Source organism: Pleurodeles waltl, chromosome 11 (assembly GCF_031143425.1).
Source record: "Pleurodeles waltl isolate 20211129_DDA chromosome 11, aPleWal1.hap1.20221129, whole genome shotgun sequence".
Lineage (NCBI taxonomy): Eukaryota > Metazoa > Chordata > Amphibia > Caudata > Salamandridae > Pleurodeles > Pleurodeles waltl.
The window spans coordinates 928,723,209-928,744,712 of NC_090450.1; the positions used below are offsets into that span (position 1 = coordinate 928,723,209).

At 45.7% G+C, this 21,504-nt stretch overlaps 1 protein-coding gene across 1 annotated transcript in view; it reads left to right on the plus strand.

Annotated features, from left to right (window-relative positions):
• The window catches only part of ATP6V0A2 (ATPase H+ transporting V0 subunit a2), a 407,112-nt gene that overhangs the window by 217,291 nt on the left and 168,317 nt on the right, over positions 1-21,504 (plus strand). The window contains exon 13 of the mRNA XM_069215012.1: positions 19,772-19,862. Coding sequence (XP_069071113.1) covers positions 19,772-19,862 — 91 coding nt within the window. The remainder of the gene's footprint in view (positions 1-19,771; positions 19,863-21,504) is intronic.

Sequence of the window (21,504 nt, forward strand, 5' to 3'; positions counted from 1 at the left end):
TTCCCAGCAGAACTATATAGTAAATGCAGTGACATCCTGGGTCCCCACCTACTTAACATGTACCACGAAGCTGAAAACCAAGGCCACTTCCCCACTGAGATTGACCAAGCAACAATTGTGGTGATCCCCAAAACCCAGCCCCCTTCACGACACTGCTCAGCGTACCGGCCCATCTCGCTCCTAAATGTCGAAATTAAGGTACTCTCCTCAATCCTTGCCTCCAGACTAAAGGAGGTAATGCCCACTCTGGTTCACCCTGACCAATGTGGCTTCATGCCTACCCGTAGTACCAGGCACTGCATCAGGCGGTTACATCTGGCTTTGGCGCACCGCAAAACTCTGTCACACAAATACTTGGCACTACTTCTACTTGATTTTGAAAAGGCCTTTGATACGGTGGATTGGTCTTACCTCGAACAGGTCCTGCATAAAAATGGGCTCGGACCGAAATTCAGAGGATTGGTGAAACTCCTATACTCTAATCCGACTGCCTGAGTCCGGGTGAACGGAGTAGTCTCCGACCCGTTCCCCATTGGCCGTGGAACGCGACAGGGATGCCCGCTATCCCCTCTACTTTTTGCGCTAGTAATAGAACCCTTGGCGATACTACTGAGAAGCGACCCACTGATTGAGGGCTGGCACTGGCCTATCGGTTCGGAAGACCGAGTGGCATTATACGCAGACGATGTTCTCCTGTATATCTCCAACCCACCCAAAAGCAGCCCGCGCGTCCTAGAAATCCTGAGACTTTTCGCAGAAGCCTCAGGACTGATCCTGAACCCAGCCAAGTCCCTGCTAGTCCCCCTGCACCGCTCTCGCGATTGTATAGACTGGCAACGAAACATCCCAGTTCGGAGAAACAGCTTCAAATACCTAGGAATACATGTTTCACTTCTTCCCGAGTTAGCGTGGGAACTTAATATCGCGCCACTAACAAAGAAAATCAAGCTCGACCTCCTGCGCTGGAAGGTGCTTCCCCTGAATCTACTTGGCAGAATAGCGCTGTACAAGATGATGATCCTCCCCAGGCTCCTATACCTCCTACAGAACTTCCCACTTCCCGTCCCCACGAAATGGTTCAGGGAGATGGATTCCTTAGCGCGCCAATTCATATGGGGCGGAACTCGCGCACGATTGTCGCTTAAAACATGTCAGAGGGACATATACGAGGGGGGCTTAGGCACGTCTAATGTCCAATACTACTATCTAGCGATGCATACAGTTGTAATTAATGACTGGGTGGGAGGTGGTTGGTCAGACCCCGCATACAAACTAGAACTACAAACAATGGGCTACCCACAGATCTTCGGCGCCCTTTATGGGTATCCGATCCCTCGAGATACCCCAGATGTAACCAAAGTGGTACTACAGGGATGGCGGACGGCTCAGAAAGTGACGGGGTGGTGGGGACGCCTTACCCAACAGACCCCGCTATGGCACGGGAGGCAGCTGGAACATGTGGCAGGTCTGGAGGGTCTTCAGACCTGGGACAACATAGGTATCTCCACTCTGGGTGATATCTGGGAAGGGTCACATATGCGGTCCTTTCAGGAACTCCAGAAACAATACGCCTTGAACAAGACACAGTTCTACCAATATCTTCAGTTGCGTCATGCCCTACTAGTCCACGTACAGACTGGGGACACCATCCCCGAGCATAGCCCCATAGAAGCCAAGGCTCTGATGGGAAACCTGGGCAGAGGAGGGATTTCCCAGATATATCGCACCCTAACTACCGTCGCGGCGGGCCCCCTGGGAGGACTTCGCAAGAGGTGGGAGGATTGGGTGGGTCCCATGGAGGACATGGATTGGACAGAAGCACTGATGGCCCCGCGCTCTCTTACAATGGCCACTCGCCTCCGATTAATACAAACCTACTTTCTGCATGCCGCATATCTCACGCCCGACAAACTACACAGAGCGGGCCTCCGCTCCTCGGCGGAATGCACACGTTGTGGGGGCCCCACAGCTGACTTCTTCCACATGGTATGGGCATGCCCGATAATAGCGGCCTACTGGGGTGCGGTTGTGCAGGAGATTTCTGGGGTCTTACAAGAGGAGGTGGAGAGGTTGCCAGTGCCCCTCGCCCTGGGGGTCATGGGTGACATTGGGCTGCGAAGATCAGACCAGACCTTTTTAGGGGTGGCATGCCTGGTGGCCAAGAGGGATATAATGACAGAATGGAAGGCAAAGAATGCACCGACACTGACTAAGTGGAGACGGGGGGTGGATTGGTGTGCGCAGCGTGAGAAACTTATATATGAGGCCAGAGGTTGCTTAAATAAACATAACAAGATATGGGGGAAGTGGGAGGGCATGGCAGGCTTTTAGGTTTAAAGATTGTATATTATATGTATCAACAAGGTGTGGGGGGGACCTAGGATTCGACCACCATTGTTTAAATGCCCGTTGGCATCATGTTGATTTGTATTTATTATTGTTTTCATGCAAAATCAATAAAAATTTCTTTATAAAAAAAAACAGATGAGGACCAGGAAGCTGAGAGAGAACCTCTCCCTGATCTCCTCTCCACAGACCCTAAAGATGGCTCAGTTGATGGAGTGATCTACTCAGACACCCTATCTGGCCAACAGCCATCTGACTGTAGGAAGGTCCTGCAACAGTTTGCTGAGCTATTTTCCCTAACCCCTGGTCAGACACACCAGTGTACTCATGATGTGGACACAGGAGACAGCATGCCTGTCAAGAACAAAATGTTCAGACAGTCTGACCAAGTTAAGGAAAGCATCAAGGTGGAAGTCCACAAGATGCTGGAATCGGGAGTCATTGAGCACTCTGACAGCCCCTGGGCTAGCCCAGTGGTCTTAGTCCCCAAACCTCACTCCAAAGATGAGGATTTGTGTGGACTACAGAGGACTTAATTCTGTCACCAAGACAGATGCCCATTCCATTCCAAGGGCAGATGAATTGATAGACAAACTAGGTGCTGCCAAATACTTAAGTACCTTTGACTTGACAGCAGGGTACTGGCAAATCAAAATGGCACCAGGAGCAAAAGAAAAGACAGCATTCTCCACACCTGATGGGCATTATCAGTTTACTGTTATGCCCTTTGGTTTAAAGAATGCCCCTGCCATCTTCCAAAGGTTGGTGAATCAAGTCCTTGCTGGCTTGGAGTCCTTTAGTGCAGCTTATCTTGACGATATTGCTGTCTTTAGCTCCAGCTGGCAGGATCACCTGGTCCACCTGAAGAAGGTTTTGAAGGATCTGCAAGCAGCAGGCCTCTCTATCAAGGCATCCAAACGCCAGATAGGGCAGGGAACTGTGGTTTATTTGGGTCACCTTGTAGGTGGAGGCCAAGTTCAGCCACTCCAGCCTAAGATCCAGACTATTCTGGACTGGGCAGCTCCAAAAACCCAGACTCAAGTCAGGACATTCCTTGGCTTGACTGGGTATTACAGGAGGTTTGTGAAGGGATATGGATCCATAGTGACAGCCCTCACAGAACTTACCTCCAAGAAAATGCCCAAGAAGGTAAACTGGACTGTAGGGCCTTTGACACCCTGAAACAAGCAATGTGCACAGCACCAGTTCTCAAAGCTCCAGATTACTCCAAGCAGTTCATTGTGCAGACAGATGCCTCTGAACATGGGATAGGGGCAGGTTTGTCCCAAACAAAAGATGATGGCCTTGACCAGCCTGTTGCTTTCATTAGCAGGAGGTTACTCCCCAGGGAGCAGCGTTGGAATGCCATTGAGAGGGAGCCCTTTGCTGTGGTTTGGTCCCTGAAGAAGCTGAGACCATACCTCTTTGGTACTCACTTTGTAGTTCAGACTGACCACAGACCTCTCAGATGGCTGATGCAAATGAAAGGTGAAAATCCAAAACTGTTGAGGTGGTCCACCTCCTTACAGGGAATGGACTTTATAGTGGAACGCAGACCTGGGACTGCTCATGCCAATGCAGATGGCCTTTCCAGGTTCTTCCACTTAGAAAATGAAGACTCTCTTGGGAAAGGTTAGTCTCATCCTCTTTCATTTGGGGGGGGGGGGGGTTTGTGTAAGGAAATGCCTCCTTGGCATGGTTACCCCCTGACGTTTTGCCTTTGCTGATGCTAAGTTTTGATTTGAAAGTGTGCTGAGGCCTGCTAACCAGGCCCCAGCACCAGTGTTCTTTCCCTAAGCTGTACCTTTGTTTCCACAATTGGCACACCCTGGCATCCAGGTAAGTCCCTTGTAACTGGTACCCCTGATACCAAGGGCCCTGATGCCAGGGAAGGTCTCTAAAGGCTGCAGCATATCTTATGCCACCCTGGGGACCCCTCACTCAGCACAGACACACTGCTTGCCAGCTTGTGTGTGCTAGTGGGGATGAAAAGACTAAGTCGACATGGCACTCCCCTCAGGGTGCCATGCCAACCTCTCACTGCCTACAGGTATAGATAAGTCACCCCTCTAGCAGGCCTTACAGCCCTAAGGCAGGGTGCACTATACCATAGGTGAGGGCATAAGTGCATGAGCACTATGCCCCTACAGTGGCTAAGCAAAACCTTAGACATTGTAAGTGCAGGGTAGCCATAAGAGTATATGGTCTGGGAGTCTGTCATGCACGAACTCCACAGCACCATAATGGCTACACTGAAAACTGTGAAGTTTGGTATCAAACTTCTCAGCACAATAAATGCACACTGATGACAGTGTACATTTTATTGTAACATACACCCCAGAGGGCACCTTAGAGGTGCCCCCTGAAACCTTAACCGACTACCCGTGTAGGCTGACTGGTTTTAGCAGCCTGCCACACACCAGACATGTTGCTGGCCACATGGGGAGAGTGCCTTTCTCACTCTGTGGCTAGTAACAAAGCCTGTACTGGGTGGAGGTGCTTCACAACTCCCCCTGCAGGAACTGTAACACCTGGCGGTGAGCCTCAAAGGCTCACCCCCTTTGTTACAGCACCCCAGGGCACTCCAGCTAGTGGAGTTGCCCGCCCCCTCCGGTCACGGCCCCACTTTTGGCGGCAAGGATGGAGGAGATCATGAGAAAAACAAGGAGGAGTCACTGGCCAGTCAGGACAGCCCCTAAGGTGTCCTGAGCTGAGTGACTCTGACTTTTTGAAATCCTCCATCTTGCAGATGGAGGATTCCCCCAATAGGATTAGGGATGTGCCCCCCTCCCCTCAGGGAGGAGGCACAAAGAGGGTGTAGCCACCCTCAGGGCTAGTAGCCATTGCCTACTAACCCCTCAGACCTAAACACACCCCTAAATCGAGTATTTAGGGGCTCCCAGAACCCAGCAAGATAGATTCCTGCAACCTAAGAAGAAGAGGACTGCTGAACTGAAAAACCTGCAGAGAAGACGGAGACACCAACTGCTTTGGCCCCAGCTCTACCGGCCTGTCTCCCCCCCTTCTAAAGACACTGCTTCAGCGACGCGTTCCCAGTATCCAGCAACCTCTGATGCCTCAGGGACTACCCTGGATCTAGAAGGACCAAAAACTCCCGAGGACAGCGGCTCTGTTCACCAAAGACTGCAACTTTGCAACAAAGAAGCAACTTTGAAACAACACACGTTTCCCGATGGAAGCGTGAGACTTTGCACTCTGCACCCGACGCCCCCGGCTCGACTTGTGGAGAACAAACACCAAAGGGAGGACTCCCCGGCGACTACCAGACCGTGAGTAGCCAGAGTTGACACCGCTGAGCCCCCACAGCGACGCCTGAAGAGGGAATCCGGAGGCTCCCCCTGACCGCGACTGCCTGCTTCAAAGACCCGACGCCTGGTAAAGACTCTGCACCCGCAGCCCCCAGGACCAGAAGGATCCGACCTCCAGTGCAGGAGCGACCCCCAGGTGGCCCTCTCCCTTGCCCAGGTGGTGGCTACCCCGAGGAGCCCCCCCCCCCCTCCCCTTGCCTGTCTGCATCGCTGAAGAGACTTACCTGCTGGCAGACTGGAACCGGGGCACCCCCTTCTCCATTGAAGCCTATGCGTTTTGGGCACCACTTTGACCTCTGCACCTGACCGACCCTGAGCTGCTGGTGTGGTAACTTTGGGGTTGCCCTGAACCCCCAACGGTGGGCTACCTTGGACCCAAACTTGAACCCCGTAGGTGGTTTACTTACCTGCAAAAACTAACAAACACTTACCTCCCCCAGGAACTGTTGAAAATTGCACTGTGTCTAGTTTTCAAATAGCTATATGTCATTTATGTGAAAACTGTATATGCTATTTTGCTAATTCAAAGTTCCTAAAGTTCCTACCTGAAATACCTTTCATTTGAAGTATTACTTGTAAACCTTGAACCTGTGGTTCTTAAAATAAACTAAGAAAATATATTTTTCTATACAAAAACCTATTGGCCTGGAATTATCTCTGAGTGTGTGTTCCTCATTCATTGCCTGTGTGTGTACAACAAATGCTTAACACTACCCTCTGATAAGCCTACTGCTCGACCACACAACCACAAAATAGAGCATTAGAATTATTTCTTTTTGCCACTATCTTACCTGTAAGGGGAACCCTTGGACTCTGTGCATACTATTCCTTACTTTGAAATAGTGCATACAGAGCCAACTTCCTACACTCGGGTAGGCCCAGTTTGCATTATAGCGGTGCCTTTCACTCTTAGCGTAGGATAGGCACTTACCCTATGTATAGGAGGGATCCCAGGCCCTGACGAATGCCCCAGACCAGTTCGCCTAGACAAGCGGGCAGAAACATGTTGGCCATTAGGACTATGGTTACACTATGAATCATTGTACTCAATAGTGATCCACTTGTGTTTTTAACCTTACCAACAAACACCACTATTAAAGTTGTAAGATACACTGGCGTTTTGTTAGGTAATTTTGCTTATATTTTTATTCAACTGGATCCCCACTTTATCCAGAAAGATATAATTTCAGCACTCCCTCAGAGTGTCTTTAACGACGAGGTTGAGTCCGCCCAGGTGGTACCATCCTACCTGGGTGGGGATAGGTGGTCAAATAATGAAGCATGACACAGTGTGTGAGACCACCTATTATGTAAGGAGGAATCCCCCTCCCACAGTACACAGCTACCACTACCATACCTCATACCTAAATTAGACCACTGCAGCAGTGATCTGATCATCAGTTGAATAGGCCAGTCTGGCCTGTGCACCAAGTTTCCCATATTTTTGTGTTCTTGATGCATGTCGCAGGGAGGTAGTATGGGGAACCGACCCTCCCCTATACCTCCATATGTGTTTGACCCTCCCCTAGGGCCCTCACTAATTCTTGCCAATGCTTGTTATTTTTTGTGCCAATTCAGAATTATTGTTGTGTGTGTGTGTGTGTGTGTGTGTGTGTATATATATATATATATATATATATATTTGATGGCATGTGTAGCTGCAGATACACATGCTGTGCATATACTTCTGCCATCTAGTGTTGGGCTCGGAGTGTTACAAGTTGTTTTTCTTCAAAGAAGTGTTTTCGAGTCACTGGATCGAGAGACTCCTCCTCTTCGGCTCCATTGCGCATGGGCGTCGACTCCATCTTAGATTGTTTTCTTTCCGCCATCGGGTTCGGACGTGTTCCTCTTCGCTCTGTATTTCGGTTCGGAAAAGATAGTTATCCATCGGAAAATTTGACGGTATTGTTTGCGATCGGTACCGGGTTAGTGCTAGCACATTGACACCGAAGAAAGGAGAGCTCTGGCGGCCCTTCGGGGCTTCCACTCCTCAGCGGGGCCTGGTCAGCCCGACCACGTCCATCTTCAAACCTCATGGACCGGACCCCCTTCCGCTTCTGCCCCAACTGCCACGCAAAGTATCCTTTTACAGACCAACACTTGGTCTGTAATCTGTGTTTGTCCCCCGAACACAAAGAGGATACTTGCGAGGCCTGTCGGGCATTTAGATCCAAGAAAACACTGCGAGATCGAAGAGCTCGAAGACTCCAGATGGCGTCGACACCGGACGGGCACATCGACGTCGAAGAAGAGGAGTGATTCTCCATTCGAGATTCGGACTCGGACGAGTCCGAGAGTGAGCAGCCGAAGACGCAGCAAACCGTGAGTAAACCTGCCCCGGCAAAAACTCACTCCAAAACAATGAAGGCCAAGGGGACGCCACTGCCAACAGGCCATGGCTTAACCCGAAAACACAGTGACCAAACATCGGCACCGAAAAAGGCCTCCCAGCAGCCGAAGACATCCGACTCCGGTCAAGATACCGGCTCCGACCAAACTCGATACAGAGAGTTCGGCACCCCAAAAGTCAAAAAGGTTTCCTCGGAGCCGAAAAGACTTTGGTGCCGAAACATGCAGCCTCGGAGCCGAAACCAGGCTCTTATACAAAAGAACAAGGCCTTTCAACTCAATTACAAGGTCACAGATTCGAACAAGAACTGGGCATGGGAGAGCCAGACCATACCCAGAGGAGGTTGCATATACAAAAGGACACGGGGAAAATACGAACTCTTCCTCCAAATAAAGATGAAGCGCAAGCTCGCATTCCAAGAAACGGAAATGCAGCCAAAAGCTAAAGTGGCTAAAAAAAAGACACCACCACAATTCTCGCCACAGCAATCGCCAGCACATTCGCCACATCTGTCCCCGGTAGCAACACCCCCAATGATGCAGTCACCGACACACGGGGATGTCCCAAGATGACCCAGATGCATGGGATTTGTATGATGCACCGGTCTCAGGCAATAGTCCTGATTGCTACCTGGCAAGGCCGTCACCACCTGAGGACAGCACTGCATACATGCAGGTGGTTGCAAGGGCAGCTACATTCCATAATGTAGCATTGCATGCAGAGCCCATAGAGGACGACTTTTTGTTCAACACCCTGTCATCTACACACAGCCAATACCAAAGCTTGCCAATGCTGCCAGGCATGTTAAAACATGCCAAACAAGTGTTTCAGGACCCAGTAAAAGGCAGAGCCATCACGCATAGGGTGGACAAGAAATATAAACCTCCCCCTACTGATCCTGTTTATATCACACAACAATTAACTCCTGATTCGGTGGTAGTGGGAGCAGCCCGGAAAAGGGGAAATTCGCAAACCTCAGGGGACGACAAGGAAAGTCGGAAATTCGATGCAGCAGGCAAGAGGGTGGCAGCACAGGCAGCCAATCAATGGCGGATTGCCAATTCCCAAGCTATACTGGCTCGATTCGACAGGGCACATTGGGATGAAATGCAACATCTCATTCAACACCTTCCCAAAGAGTTCTACAAACGTACCCAACAGGTTGTTGAGGAGGGCCAAGCTATCTTGAACAACCAAATAAGGTCGGCTATGGACTCAGCAGACACGGCGGCAAGGACAGTGAACACAGCAGTAACCATTCGTAGACACGCATGTTTACGAACCTCTGGATTTAAGCCAGAAATCCAGCAGGCTGTGCTGAATATGCCTCCCAACGAACAACAATTGTTTGGGCCGGAGGTGGATACGGCTATAGAAAAACTGAAAAAAGACACGGGCACGGCCAAAGCCATGGGTGCTTTACCCCCCACAGAGCAGAGGCACTTTTAGGAAGCCGTACTTTAGAGGGAGGTTTCGTGCCCAAACCACAGAGCCTTCCACCTCACAAGTCAGACCCACATATCAGGGCCAGTATCAGAGAGGAGGGTTTCGAGGACAATATAGCGGTGGACAGTTCCTTAAAACAAGAGGGAAATTCCAGAGCCCAAAAACCCCACAAACCAAACAGTGACTTCAATTTCACAAACCCTCACCACACAACACCAGTGGGGGGGAGACTTACAGATTATTTCCACAACTGGGAACACATAACTACGGACGTGTGGGTTCTAGCCATTGTCCAACATGGTTATTGCATAGAATTCCTACATTTGCCACCAGATGTTGCCTCCAAGAGCACACAATATGTCCAAGCAACACTTAGACCTGTTACAACTAGAAGTCCAAGCATTGTTACAAAAAGAAGCAATAGAACTAGTACCCAACCATCAAAAAGGAACAGGGGTTTACTCCCTGTATTTCCTAATTCCAAAAAAGGACAAAACACTGAGACTCATATTAGACCTCAGAACACTGAATCTTTACATCAAATCAGATCACTTTCACATGGTGACACTTCAAGAAGTGATTCCCTTGCTCAGACAACAGGACTACATGTCAACATTAGATCTCAAGGATGCTTATTTCCACATACCTATACATCCTTCCCACAGGAAATACTTAAGGTTTGTAATCCAAGGCGTGCATTACCAATGCAAAGTATTACCATTCGGCATAACAACAGCCCCAAGGGTATTCACAAAATGCCTTGCAGTAGTAGCCGCTCACATCAGGAGACAGCACATGCACGTATTCCCTTACTTAGACGATTGGTTAATAAAAACCAGCACTCAGCAACAGTGTCTTCTACACACAAAATATGTCATAGAAACCCTTCACAAACTAGGGTTCTCTATAAACTACCAAAAATCACATCTACAACTGTGTCAAATACAACAATACTTAGGAGCAACAATCAACACACAAAAGGGGATTGCCACTCCAAGTCCACAAAGGGTACAAGCCTTCCAAAATGTAATACTAAACATGTACCCAAACCAACACTATCAAGTGAGGTTTCTAATGAAACTCCTAGGCATGATGTCTTCATGCATAGCCATTGTCCCAAACGCAAGACTACACATGCGGCCCTTACAACAGTGCCCAGCAACACAGTGGACACAAGCACAGGGTCAACTTCAAGAACTAGTGTTGATAGACCGCCAAACACACTTCTCGCTTCAATGGTGGAATCCTATAAATTTAAAGGGCGGCCATTCCAAGATCCAGTGCCTCAATACGTGATCACAACAGATGCTTCCATGATAGGGTGGGGAGCACACCTCAACCAGCACAGTATACAGGGACAATGGGACGTTCAACAAAGGCAACTGCATATAAATCATTTAGAGCTGTTAGCACTGTTTCTAGCATTGAAAGCATTTCAACCGCTAATAGTCCACAAACACATTCTTGTCAAAACAGACAACATGGCAACAATGTATTACTTAAACAAACAAGGAGGGACACACTCATCACAACTGTGTCTCTTAGCACAGAAGATTTGGCATTGGGCGATTCACAATCACATTCGCCTAATAGCACAGTACATCCCAGGGATTCAAAACCAGTTGGCCGACAATCTCAGTCGAGATCACCAACACACACACGAATGGGAAATTCATCCCCAGATACTACAAACTTACTTCCTACGCTGGGGAACACCAGAAATAGACCTATTCGCAACAAAAGAAAACGCAAAACTTTGCGTCCAGGTATCCACACCCTCAGTCCAAAGGCAATGTGTTATGGATGAGTTGGTCAGGGATATTTGCCTACACTTTTCCCCCTCTCCCACTCCTTCCTTATCTGGTAAACAAATTGAGTCCAAACAAACTCAAACTAATACTAATAGCACCAACCTGGGCTCGCCAACCATGGCATACAACACTACTGTCAGTAGTACCTCATATCAAACTACCAAACACACCAGATCTGTTAACTCAACACAAACAGCAGATCAGACACCTGAATCCAGCATCGCTCAATCTAGCAATCTGGCTCCTGAAGTCTTAGAGTTTGGACATTTAGACCTTACACAAGAATGTATGGAGGTCATTAAGCAAGCTAGAAAACCTGCTACAAGACATTGTTACGCAAACAAACGGAAAAGATGTGTTTATTACTGCCATAATAATCAAATTCATCCACTACATGCTTCTGCAAAAAACATTGTAAGCTATTTATTACACTTACAAAAATCAAAACTAGCATTTTCTTCTATCAAAATACATCTCACAGCAATATCTGCCTATCTACAGATTACACATTCAACAGCACTCTTTAGAATCCCAGTCATCAAAGCATTTATGGAGGGTTTAAAAAGAATCATACCCCCAAGAACACCACCAGTTCCCTCGTGGAACCTCAATATTGTATTAACACGACTCATGGGTCCACCATTTGAACCCATGCACTCTTGTGAGATGCAATACTTAACCTGGAAAGTAGCCTTCCTAATAGCTATCACATCTCTTAGAAGAGTAAGTGAAATACAAGCATTTACTATACAAGAACCCTTTATACAAATACATAAACAAAAAGTGGTTCTCTGTACAAATCCAAAATTCTTCCCAAAAGTTATATCACCGTTCCACCTAAACCAAACAATGGAACTCCTAGTCTTTTTTCCACAACCAGACTCAGTAGCCGAAAGAGCCTTACATACGTTAGACATCAAAAGAGCACTAATGTATTACATTGATAGAACAAAACAATTTCGCAAGACAAAACAATTGTTTGTAGCCTTCGAAAAACCTCATGCAGGAAATCCAATATCCAAACAAGGCATTGCCAGATGGATAGTGAAATGTATTCAGACCTGCTATATTAAAGCAAAAAGAGATCTGCCTATTACGCCAAAGGCGCATTCCACTAGGAAGAAAGGCGCCACAATGGCTTTTCTAGCAAATATACCTATGATAGAAATCTGTACGGCAGCCACATGGTCTACGCCTCATACATTCACAAAACATTACTGTGTGGATGTGTTAAAAACACAACAAGCCACAGTAGGACAGGCTGTATTACGAACATTATTTCAGACAACTTCAACTCCTACAGGCTAAACCACCGCTTTTGGGGCGATAACTGCTTACTATTCTATGCACAGCATGTGTATCTGCAGCTACACATGCCATTGAATGGAAAATGTCACTTACCCAGTGTACATCTGTTCGTGGCATGAGACGCTGCAGATTCACATGCGCCCTCCCACCTCCCCGGGAGCCTGTAGCCGTTTTAAGTTGATGAAACTTGTACATTTGTAAATATATACTATTTTTATACACATATGTACATACATACTCACTCCATTGCATGGGCACTTTTACTATATACACAACTCCTACCTCACCCTTTGCGGGGAAAACAATCTAAGATGGAGTCGACGCCCATGCGCAGTGGAGCTGAAAGGGAGGAGTCCCTCGGTCTTGTGACTCGAAAAGACTTCTTTGAAGAAAAACAACTTGTAACACTCCGAGCCCAACACTAGATGGCAGGATAATGCACAGCATGTGAATCTGCAGCGTCTCATGCCACGAACAGATGTACACTGGGTAAGTGACATTTTCCATATATATAATGTGTGTGTGTGTGTGTGTGTGTGTGTGTGTGTGTGTGTGTATATATATATATATATATATATTGATATTGTGTACTTCCCTCCAGTTGGGGGGCTGCTTAGAAGTAATCTAGTGTGGTGTTACTATAATAAAGTATCTTTATTTTTGTCACACTGTCTGGTTCCTTTCATATCTGATATAAGTTGCTGTGTGACTGTTGTGGCATTACATAAGCTTTGCATGTTTCCTAGATAAGTCTTGGCTGCTCATCTACAGCTACCTCTAGAGCACGCCCTGCCTTCCTTGACACTTCCTACATTTACTGATAGGGGTTGTCTGGACCTGGTATAAGGTGCCAATACCATTGGTGTCCACCACACACCAATCCAGCTTCCTACACTAGTTTAGACTTTGTTTGGCATGAAGTGAAATGATCGGGAGTCATGAGTTTTCTTTGAGTTAGAAAAGGTTTGCTATGGGTTTTTTTGTCATCGTACGGTGACATGATAGTATAATACATTCCACTGGCAGAATGTATTTGGAAATCATTACGCATCTTGTTTGATAAGTAGGGCAGCATTTAGAGATCAAGGCACTATAAGCACCTCCCTGAAAACATCCCCAAGATGTTTAATATGCCATAGTGAGCATAGTGACGATGGCTTGATTTCATTTTGGATTCGGTAAGGAGTGCCTATATCAGAAATATGGTGGTTGCCTCTTGTTGGCTTTATTATTTTTGATAGGCGTTTCGCATATGCAAACAATATACTTAGACATTTCATAGAGCATGGGATATTTTCCGCCTGTGATCTATATGGCCATGTTGCTGATTATAATGACTCCGTTGCCATATGGACGTGTTTTGTTACGCACAATATGTTTGCTAAACTAGATAATTCCTGTTTGGATGCTTTCGCACAGAGGACTACGACGTGCTTGTAGAGTCCGGCCACGTTTTCGCTCTACAGAGGAATGAGTGTGACTGGCATTCTTGTTAGTTGAGTATTATGGTTTGCGTTTAGGTGCCAGCACTCTAATGGTGCTGCCTTTCTCTTCAAGTTAAGCTGGATGATTCCTGTTTAAATTGCTTCCTCATAGAGGGACAAGACATGTGTTCGTAAAATACGGACCATGTTCTTGTTCAACAGATGTGTGTGAGGGGCATTTTGGTCATTTGAATATTATGGTATGTGCTCAAACACTACTACTTTAATATTGTTGTCTTTCTGGTACAGTTATTCTTTTGTTTCTGAAGCCTTATTTTTCCATTTGGCTTGTAGAATTTGGTGTTCATGTTGAAAAAAATGTTCAGACAACTTGATGTGATTAATACGGTCACAGCTGCCGTCTCTGACTGTTCAAGGGTCTATGTTATATAAGAGTTTGGTTTTTCCTCTTGGAACTTCCCTGAGGCATTATAGTGAGCAGAGTTTTCAGACACTCCCTGGTTCACCTTATTCAGGTGCACCGCATCTTTATGATTAAGTGTTTACGAAGGACGGTGTATATATAAGTGCGTCTGGAATCTGTTTCACTTTTTCTTGACTTTTTGTTAAAGCAAATGCTATATTGGTGGCCTTCGGAACAGATTCTGGTGAGTATGTGAATGTGATGTGAGCTAGTGTTAATATATTAATGCGAGCTTGTGATTTTCACCTTATTTTGTTACACGGGATATGGCTGTAAATAATATGTTGCATAAGGTGTATCTTTTAAGTTCATAGATAAACTTTTTTAAACTCCAGCTAGGCTATACAGTTGCAGAGCTTGACCTATCACTGTGATTTTCTAATGACGGAATTTACCGCCAGGGGAATATCAGTGTGGTTGCCATCAACCATTGGATGGTGATTTGATATAGGGTGTATCTTGTTCATGGACACACTTTTTAAACATTATCCAGGCTGCACATTGTAGTAACAGCATTTACTCCCAGGTGAATATTAGTGTGGGTACCAATAAATATTGGTTTGGGGATCTAATACGTACAGCATCACTCTAGTAGGGTGAGGGATATGTGTAGGACAGCCGGGGTTTCTTGTATGCAAGAATGGCATTGCATTGGGCGCCCCTAAGGGTAGGTGGAGGATCAAATCAGCGGCTGACTTCAGACAGCAGACGCCTGTTGGAAGTTTTAGTTTGTACTATTAACACGAACATCAGATGCAATGCACACAACCTTAACATGAATGTGCATTACATTTGTGTCAAGGTGATGGATGATTGCCAGATTTAAAGCATGGTGTTGCGGCGTCCAAATCAATGTGGACGTCTGATTAAGTTGGATGAAACATGCCACAAAATGGGGGAACCATGTCCAATATCAAAATGCCGAGGTAGCCGATTCGGGATCAGCTTACAATGGAGTATTTCCCTGTTGTTTAATAGCTTGATGAGAATTATGAATGTAAATAAATGAACAATATTTTGTTCCACTCAGGTGTCTATAGTGAGGTAAAATACCCCTTGGGGACTTTGGGAATACGATCCCATTTGGCCATGATTTATTTGAGAATTGGTTCACTGTATTGGATAACTGCTTGATGTCATTTATGCTCTTTTATTAAGAGGTATGTTGTGTATATTAAGATATGGGGGTTCAAATATGAATTCCATTCCCCAGTAATACAGGCTTTGTTATGCTACATTACAGGAATGTTACCCCCTTTTAATACATATGAATTAAAAATTGGTCCATACCTCAATTGGGGGCGGTCCGACTTGGTATTCATGTTCAGTATGACCATATATGTATATTCTTTTGTTGTAGTTCCTTGCCATAGCGATTGGACTTTTCGTTATTGTGGGATTGTTTCCATCTTCATGTGCTTTTTATCTTCACAATCGTTTGAGAAATATAGTATCAGGGATGGGTGATGTTGAGACCACCCCTTGGAATTGATTTTTGACATCACTAATTGTGAATTCATTGTAAAATGTTTTTAATGGTGATGGTTTTGGTGGTTCTGTTCCAGGGGATCCTCATCAATAGTCAAAAGCACTGAATATTCCCACCCACGTGCGGGGACCCCAGAGCACATATAAACACGCATGTATATACATTAAATGTAGATGTAAGCACAACATTGTGTCCAGAATTTTAATACATATAATACAATTATACATCATATGCATGTGTCTATGTATCCATGCAGCCTGTGTTGTAAAACAGGCTAAAATGGCCTATAGTTGTAAGGTTTTTCTTTAACAAATATGTCAACCAGAGTTAAACATTTCTGTGAAGCAGAAAAGAGAGACATAAAGTGCATTAGCAATCTTTTATAGAGAGTAAACTGTAATGAAATGCAATGGCATTATTAGCCAATATAGGCTGCATCCAAATGAACATAACAGAACAACAAACTGGCACTGGCCTTTAAGGTCTGCAGAACCTCCAGTATCCCACTATGCCCCAGAGGTGAGAGTGAGGTAACAGTTGAGTTACAGTTAGGTCAGTACTTTTTTATGGTGATGAGAAGAGTAGAATACAAACAAGTATAAACTGCTGTACATTGAAAACTTTGTTCAGGGAGGTGGCCAGGTTGCTCATGACTTTGATGATTATTCCCCTGGAAGTGAACTAGGAGTACAGTTAAGTAACTTATCCTTCTCTTATAGGGTATCCTCATCCATAGTCATAAGCACTGAATAGATTAGCAAGCCCATCCCACACCCCTGCGGACAAAGAACTGTAAGCACAAGCAGCTTACTTTTTCATTTAAATAGATTTATTTAAAAAGCCAAACCTACTTGAGTGTCTGTCTTAGTATCTGAATGTAGACAGTAATGTCTTGTAAAAATATGCACCGATCTCCGTGTTGTGGCTTTGCAGTTTTCGGAAATGGGAACATTCTTCAGAAAAGTTCTTGTTGTCGCCTTGCCCCCTGAAGTGTGGGCTTTGGGTCTGGCAGTCAATTGTTTGCCAGCCACTTGGTAGGTGAATACAATACTTGAGACTATCCACCTGAAAAATTGTTTGCTTTGAGATAGCTATTCCTGGTCCTGTGTGGCCATAGTTCACAAACAAATTATCAGACTGTCTGATATCTTTAGTCAAATCAAGATAAAATGTTAGTACTCTTTTGAGATCTAAAGAATGCAAAGTTCTTTCTGCTGGTGTAGATGGTTTAGGAAAGAACGTTGGAAGAGAGATAGACTGGTTAATAAGAAAAATAGACACCACTTTAGGGAGGAAACCAGGGTGGGTCCTCATTACCACCCTATTATTCTTTTGCACAGAGATCCAGAATGTCCCTGCCTTCGTGAGCTGAAGTGATGGCAACAAGAATGTGTTAGGGTGTACAAGTCTATGCCAGTGGGTGCTGAGTATAAATGGGCAATGGGTCTGTGCTTGTAAATTGTAGGAGACTGGGCTTTTGTTGTAGTAGTCCCCCCACTTTTTTCCTGGTATTTGATGCAACTTTGACTGAAGTGCACTGGGTTCCTGCTAACCAGGTCCCCAGTGCCAGAGTCCCTTCCCTAAAACAAGACACCCGGTCACTGGATCCTCAAGTGACCAGGCCCTTCAGCACCTCTAAGTCCCTAGTAAATGGTACCTCTGGTACCTTGGGCATGGGTACCAAAGAGGGTCCCCAAGGGCTGCAGTACATATTTTGCCACCCTCATTCCCCTTTCCATTGTCCAGCTTTGCGCCACAGCAGCGACTGGAGGTCCCGCAAACGGCTGCAGGCACCAAAAGTGCCCTTCAAAGCATACCAGTGGCTTGGGGAGGCTACAACTCCCAAGCCATGTAACACTTATTTCCAAAGGGAGAGGGTGTTAACTCCCTCTCCCAAAGGAAACCTTTTGTTCTGCCTTCCTGGGCTTCAGCTCTTCAAGCAGCAGGGGGGCAGAAACTCTTCTGAGGGGTGGCAGCAGCTTGGGCTGACTGGAAAACCCGAGAAAGCTGGTAGGAGCAATGCTTGGGTCCTCTAAGGAGCCCCTAGAGTGCATGGAATCATACAACCAATACTGGAAACAGTATAGGGGTATGATTCCGACATGTTCGATACCAAACCTGCCTAGGTTCGGAGTTACCATTATTTAGCTGGACATAGTTAGTGGCCTATGTCCAGTACACACGTAAAATAGCATCCCCGCACTCACAAAGTCCAGGAAAATGGAGCTGGAGTTCGTGGGGCCACCCTTACTCATGCAGCTGTGCCCTCACACACAGGTACTTGCACCCTGCCCTCTGGGCTAGGAGAGCCTACAATAGGGGTGACTTACAGTGACCTAGTGCAGTGACCTGTATTGAAAAAGGTACATGCGCCCTTTCACGCAGGCTGCAATGGCAGGCCTTCAGGTACATTTTGCATGTGCCCCCCAAGGGTGGCATAATACATGCTGCATCCCATGGAGGACCCCTGGTACCACAGTGCCCTGGATACCATATACCAGGGACTTATATGGGGGCACCAGTATGCCAAATGTGGGGTGTTTGTGGTCCAGGCAACCAAGTGTAATGTGTAGAGCACAGTCACTAGGGTTCTGGTTACAGGATCCCAGTGAACACAGTCAAAACATACTGACAACAGACAAAAAGTGGGGGTAACCATGCTAAAAAAAAGGCTGCTTTCCTGCGCTGCCTTTTGTCAGGGAGCTGTATTTTGTTAAGTAATGCATTGATTTTTGAAGTTCCTTAACAACAACACTTCCAAATTGTTGTTTTGCTTTGACTATGGTTAGTAGCCCCATTGGCTAACACAGGGTACTAGGTTTCATTCCAACTGGGCTAACTCCTGAATGGGACTATCAAACTAGATCATGTAAGGTATCAAATTAATTGTAGCATTGAACCCGACTTGATTACTAGGTCGTATTTAATACCACTGTTAACGGTAAGCAACTTTTATAAAGTTGTCACTCTGTACTCCAGCTAGAACAGCGGCCTCACAAAGGCCCTGGCACATAGACGGGTTTCTGATCGCCTGGGGAGTACTGTGAACAACTCCCCAGCACAGGAACAAATGCAGTTGCAGCAGAGTCTCACCCCCTCCAACAGGATAGCCACGCAAGTGTAAGCCCAGACCACCAGCTTCAAAGGACCTGTAATCCTAGTTAGAGTTTCTGCTCTACGTGATCAGTCCAGTGTTCAGTATTCCCCATTAGTCTCATCATGTACAGTTCTGAAAAACATTCAGTCTTGCCCTCTTGCTTTTTAATTCTACAAACCTGTATTGGACATTTCATCAGCTTCATTCTTTAACCAAGCTTAATATGGTTTCCTAGCATCCTTATGTTTAATTCCCTGTGTAACCTTTTATCATATCAAAATTATGGACCTCATCGTCATATGATTTTAATCATTTAATACTTATTTGAAATTAGACCTTGTATAGTACAGACTGCTACTTTCTTTGCTACAAACAAACCCAACCTATGCGAGACATTATGGAATTAGAGAAATTAACAGTTTTCATTTGTTTACTAACAGCCGTGTGACCCGGTATGGGGTTCTCCCACTGCTGCTCCCACATAACTGCCTCTATAGTTTCAAACTCTGCTACTCCAAGCTAGCATGTATCTAAATGAGGTTTTGGAAGTGAAATGGGGTGACAATTTCACAGATAAGACAGAAATTTGCTTTTAACATGTTATAGTCCTTTATCTGAAAAAAACATTTAAACAATCATGTGTTGCCACCTTTTAAAAGTTTTGTATGTTTGATTTTACTCTAGAAACGATGACGTCAAATCAAATAGGCACCTGACAATGGATCCTAACATGACGGGCGTCGTAAGAGGAACATATCCTGTTGGCATAGATCCGGTTAGTATCTATCTTGTTCTGAATAATGCTTGTGATAAGAAAAAGTGCTTCCAACCTACATGGGTCCATTTTGTTTACTCAGTGGACTTTAAGGGTGCTTCAAATTGAGACCGACTACTTCTTGTAAGATACAGATACAGCTCAAGTTCTTGGGCCATAAAACTCACCACCTTTTATCAGTGCTCCACACCCTTTATAGAATACTTTCTTAGGTCCTTTGTACCCAGAAAGGATAGATAAGGTATTATGCAGCTTACAAAAACATTCAAAGCTCTGGACTTAGGCAAAAGCAGGGACCTTGATTATAATTGAAGTAAAAACTTGATCATGTGTGCACTCAGAATCTAGACTGACGAAGGCCACATAACGAAGAGACCAGCCCCTGTTCTTCTCCAATATAAGAAAGAGCTGAAGGCATGCCACTTGAAAGCAGAGTACGTTGCAACACAATATGTAGTGCTCTCTTCTTACAACCCAAACCCACAACCTGGCTTTGTTCTCTGTTAGGCTTGGCCATCTCTGCAAGGTCATCACCAAACGTTTTGCCTTCACCTTCCTGTTTTCTAAACCAGTTTTTGTTGGCTTTAGTACTCTGCACACTTTACCACTGCCAACCAGTCTTAAACTGTGTGTGCTCTTTCCTTTAAACATGGTAAAACTGGCTTGCGTTCCGTTGGCACATTTCATTTACTTCTAAGTCCCTAGTAAAGTGGTACTACAAGTACCCAAGGCCTGTAAATTAAATCTGTTAATGGGCCTGCAGCACTCATTGTGGCACACACTTAGGTAGCCCTTTACACAGGACTTAGGCCTGCCAGTGCAGCCTGTGTATGCAGCTTTAAACTGCCATTTCAACCTGGCACAATAAACCCCAGCAGTGACTGGGTATGTCACAAAACAGGAGTGTGCGCTAAATAACCCATTTTTGGACCCTCAAACTCAGCGCAGTGCCTGCCTTGACTCGAGGGGGCAAAACTCTTGACCTAAATAGGGTCGGACTTTTACTTAAATGTTATATCTTTCCAGTATACCTTGTGTCTTGGCTCCACTGATTAATTTTCCACACTATTTCCCCAAACACTGTTTAGATTAGGTCCCCTTGGTCCTGATGAATTTCCACTGATTGACAGCGATTACAGACGGCAAGAAACATGTTGACCTATTTGATAACTTTAGCAACACAAATTGATGATGGACGGAATGCTGAAAGTTTTCAAACACTCACCCCCAGTCACAGATCTGGGTTTAATCCATTGTTCTTTAACTCACCATGCCACCCCAGTTTGGACCCAGCCATATGCAAATCAATCTTGACCCTTGGAACAGTCCAGCCCGAACTGCCAAGCCAGGTCCTCCCTGGACTGTAAACAAGCATCCTGGGACCGGTTTCAGGGTATCACCCTTCATCTATTGACACCATCATTCTTGGATCTGGAACAGACCATTATCTCTGGCCCTAGCCACTATAATTACAGTTTCTAATCCAGGCAAGAGTACCCACAGATTAAAATTGGTAGGGTACCACTCCGTATATTTTAATTCACCTATACTTATACCAATCTACACCTTTGCACGTACACCCTTAACACATACACTTCCCACACGGCAAAAGGAAAATATCTCCAGTAAAGAGTATCCTTGT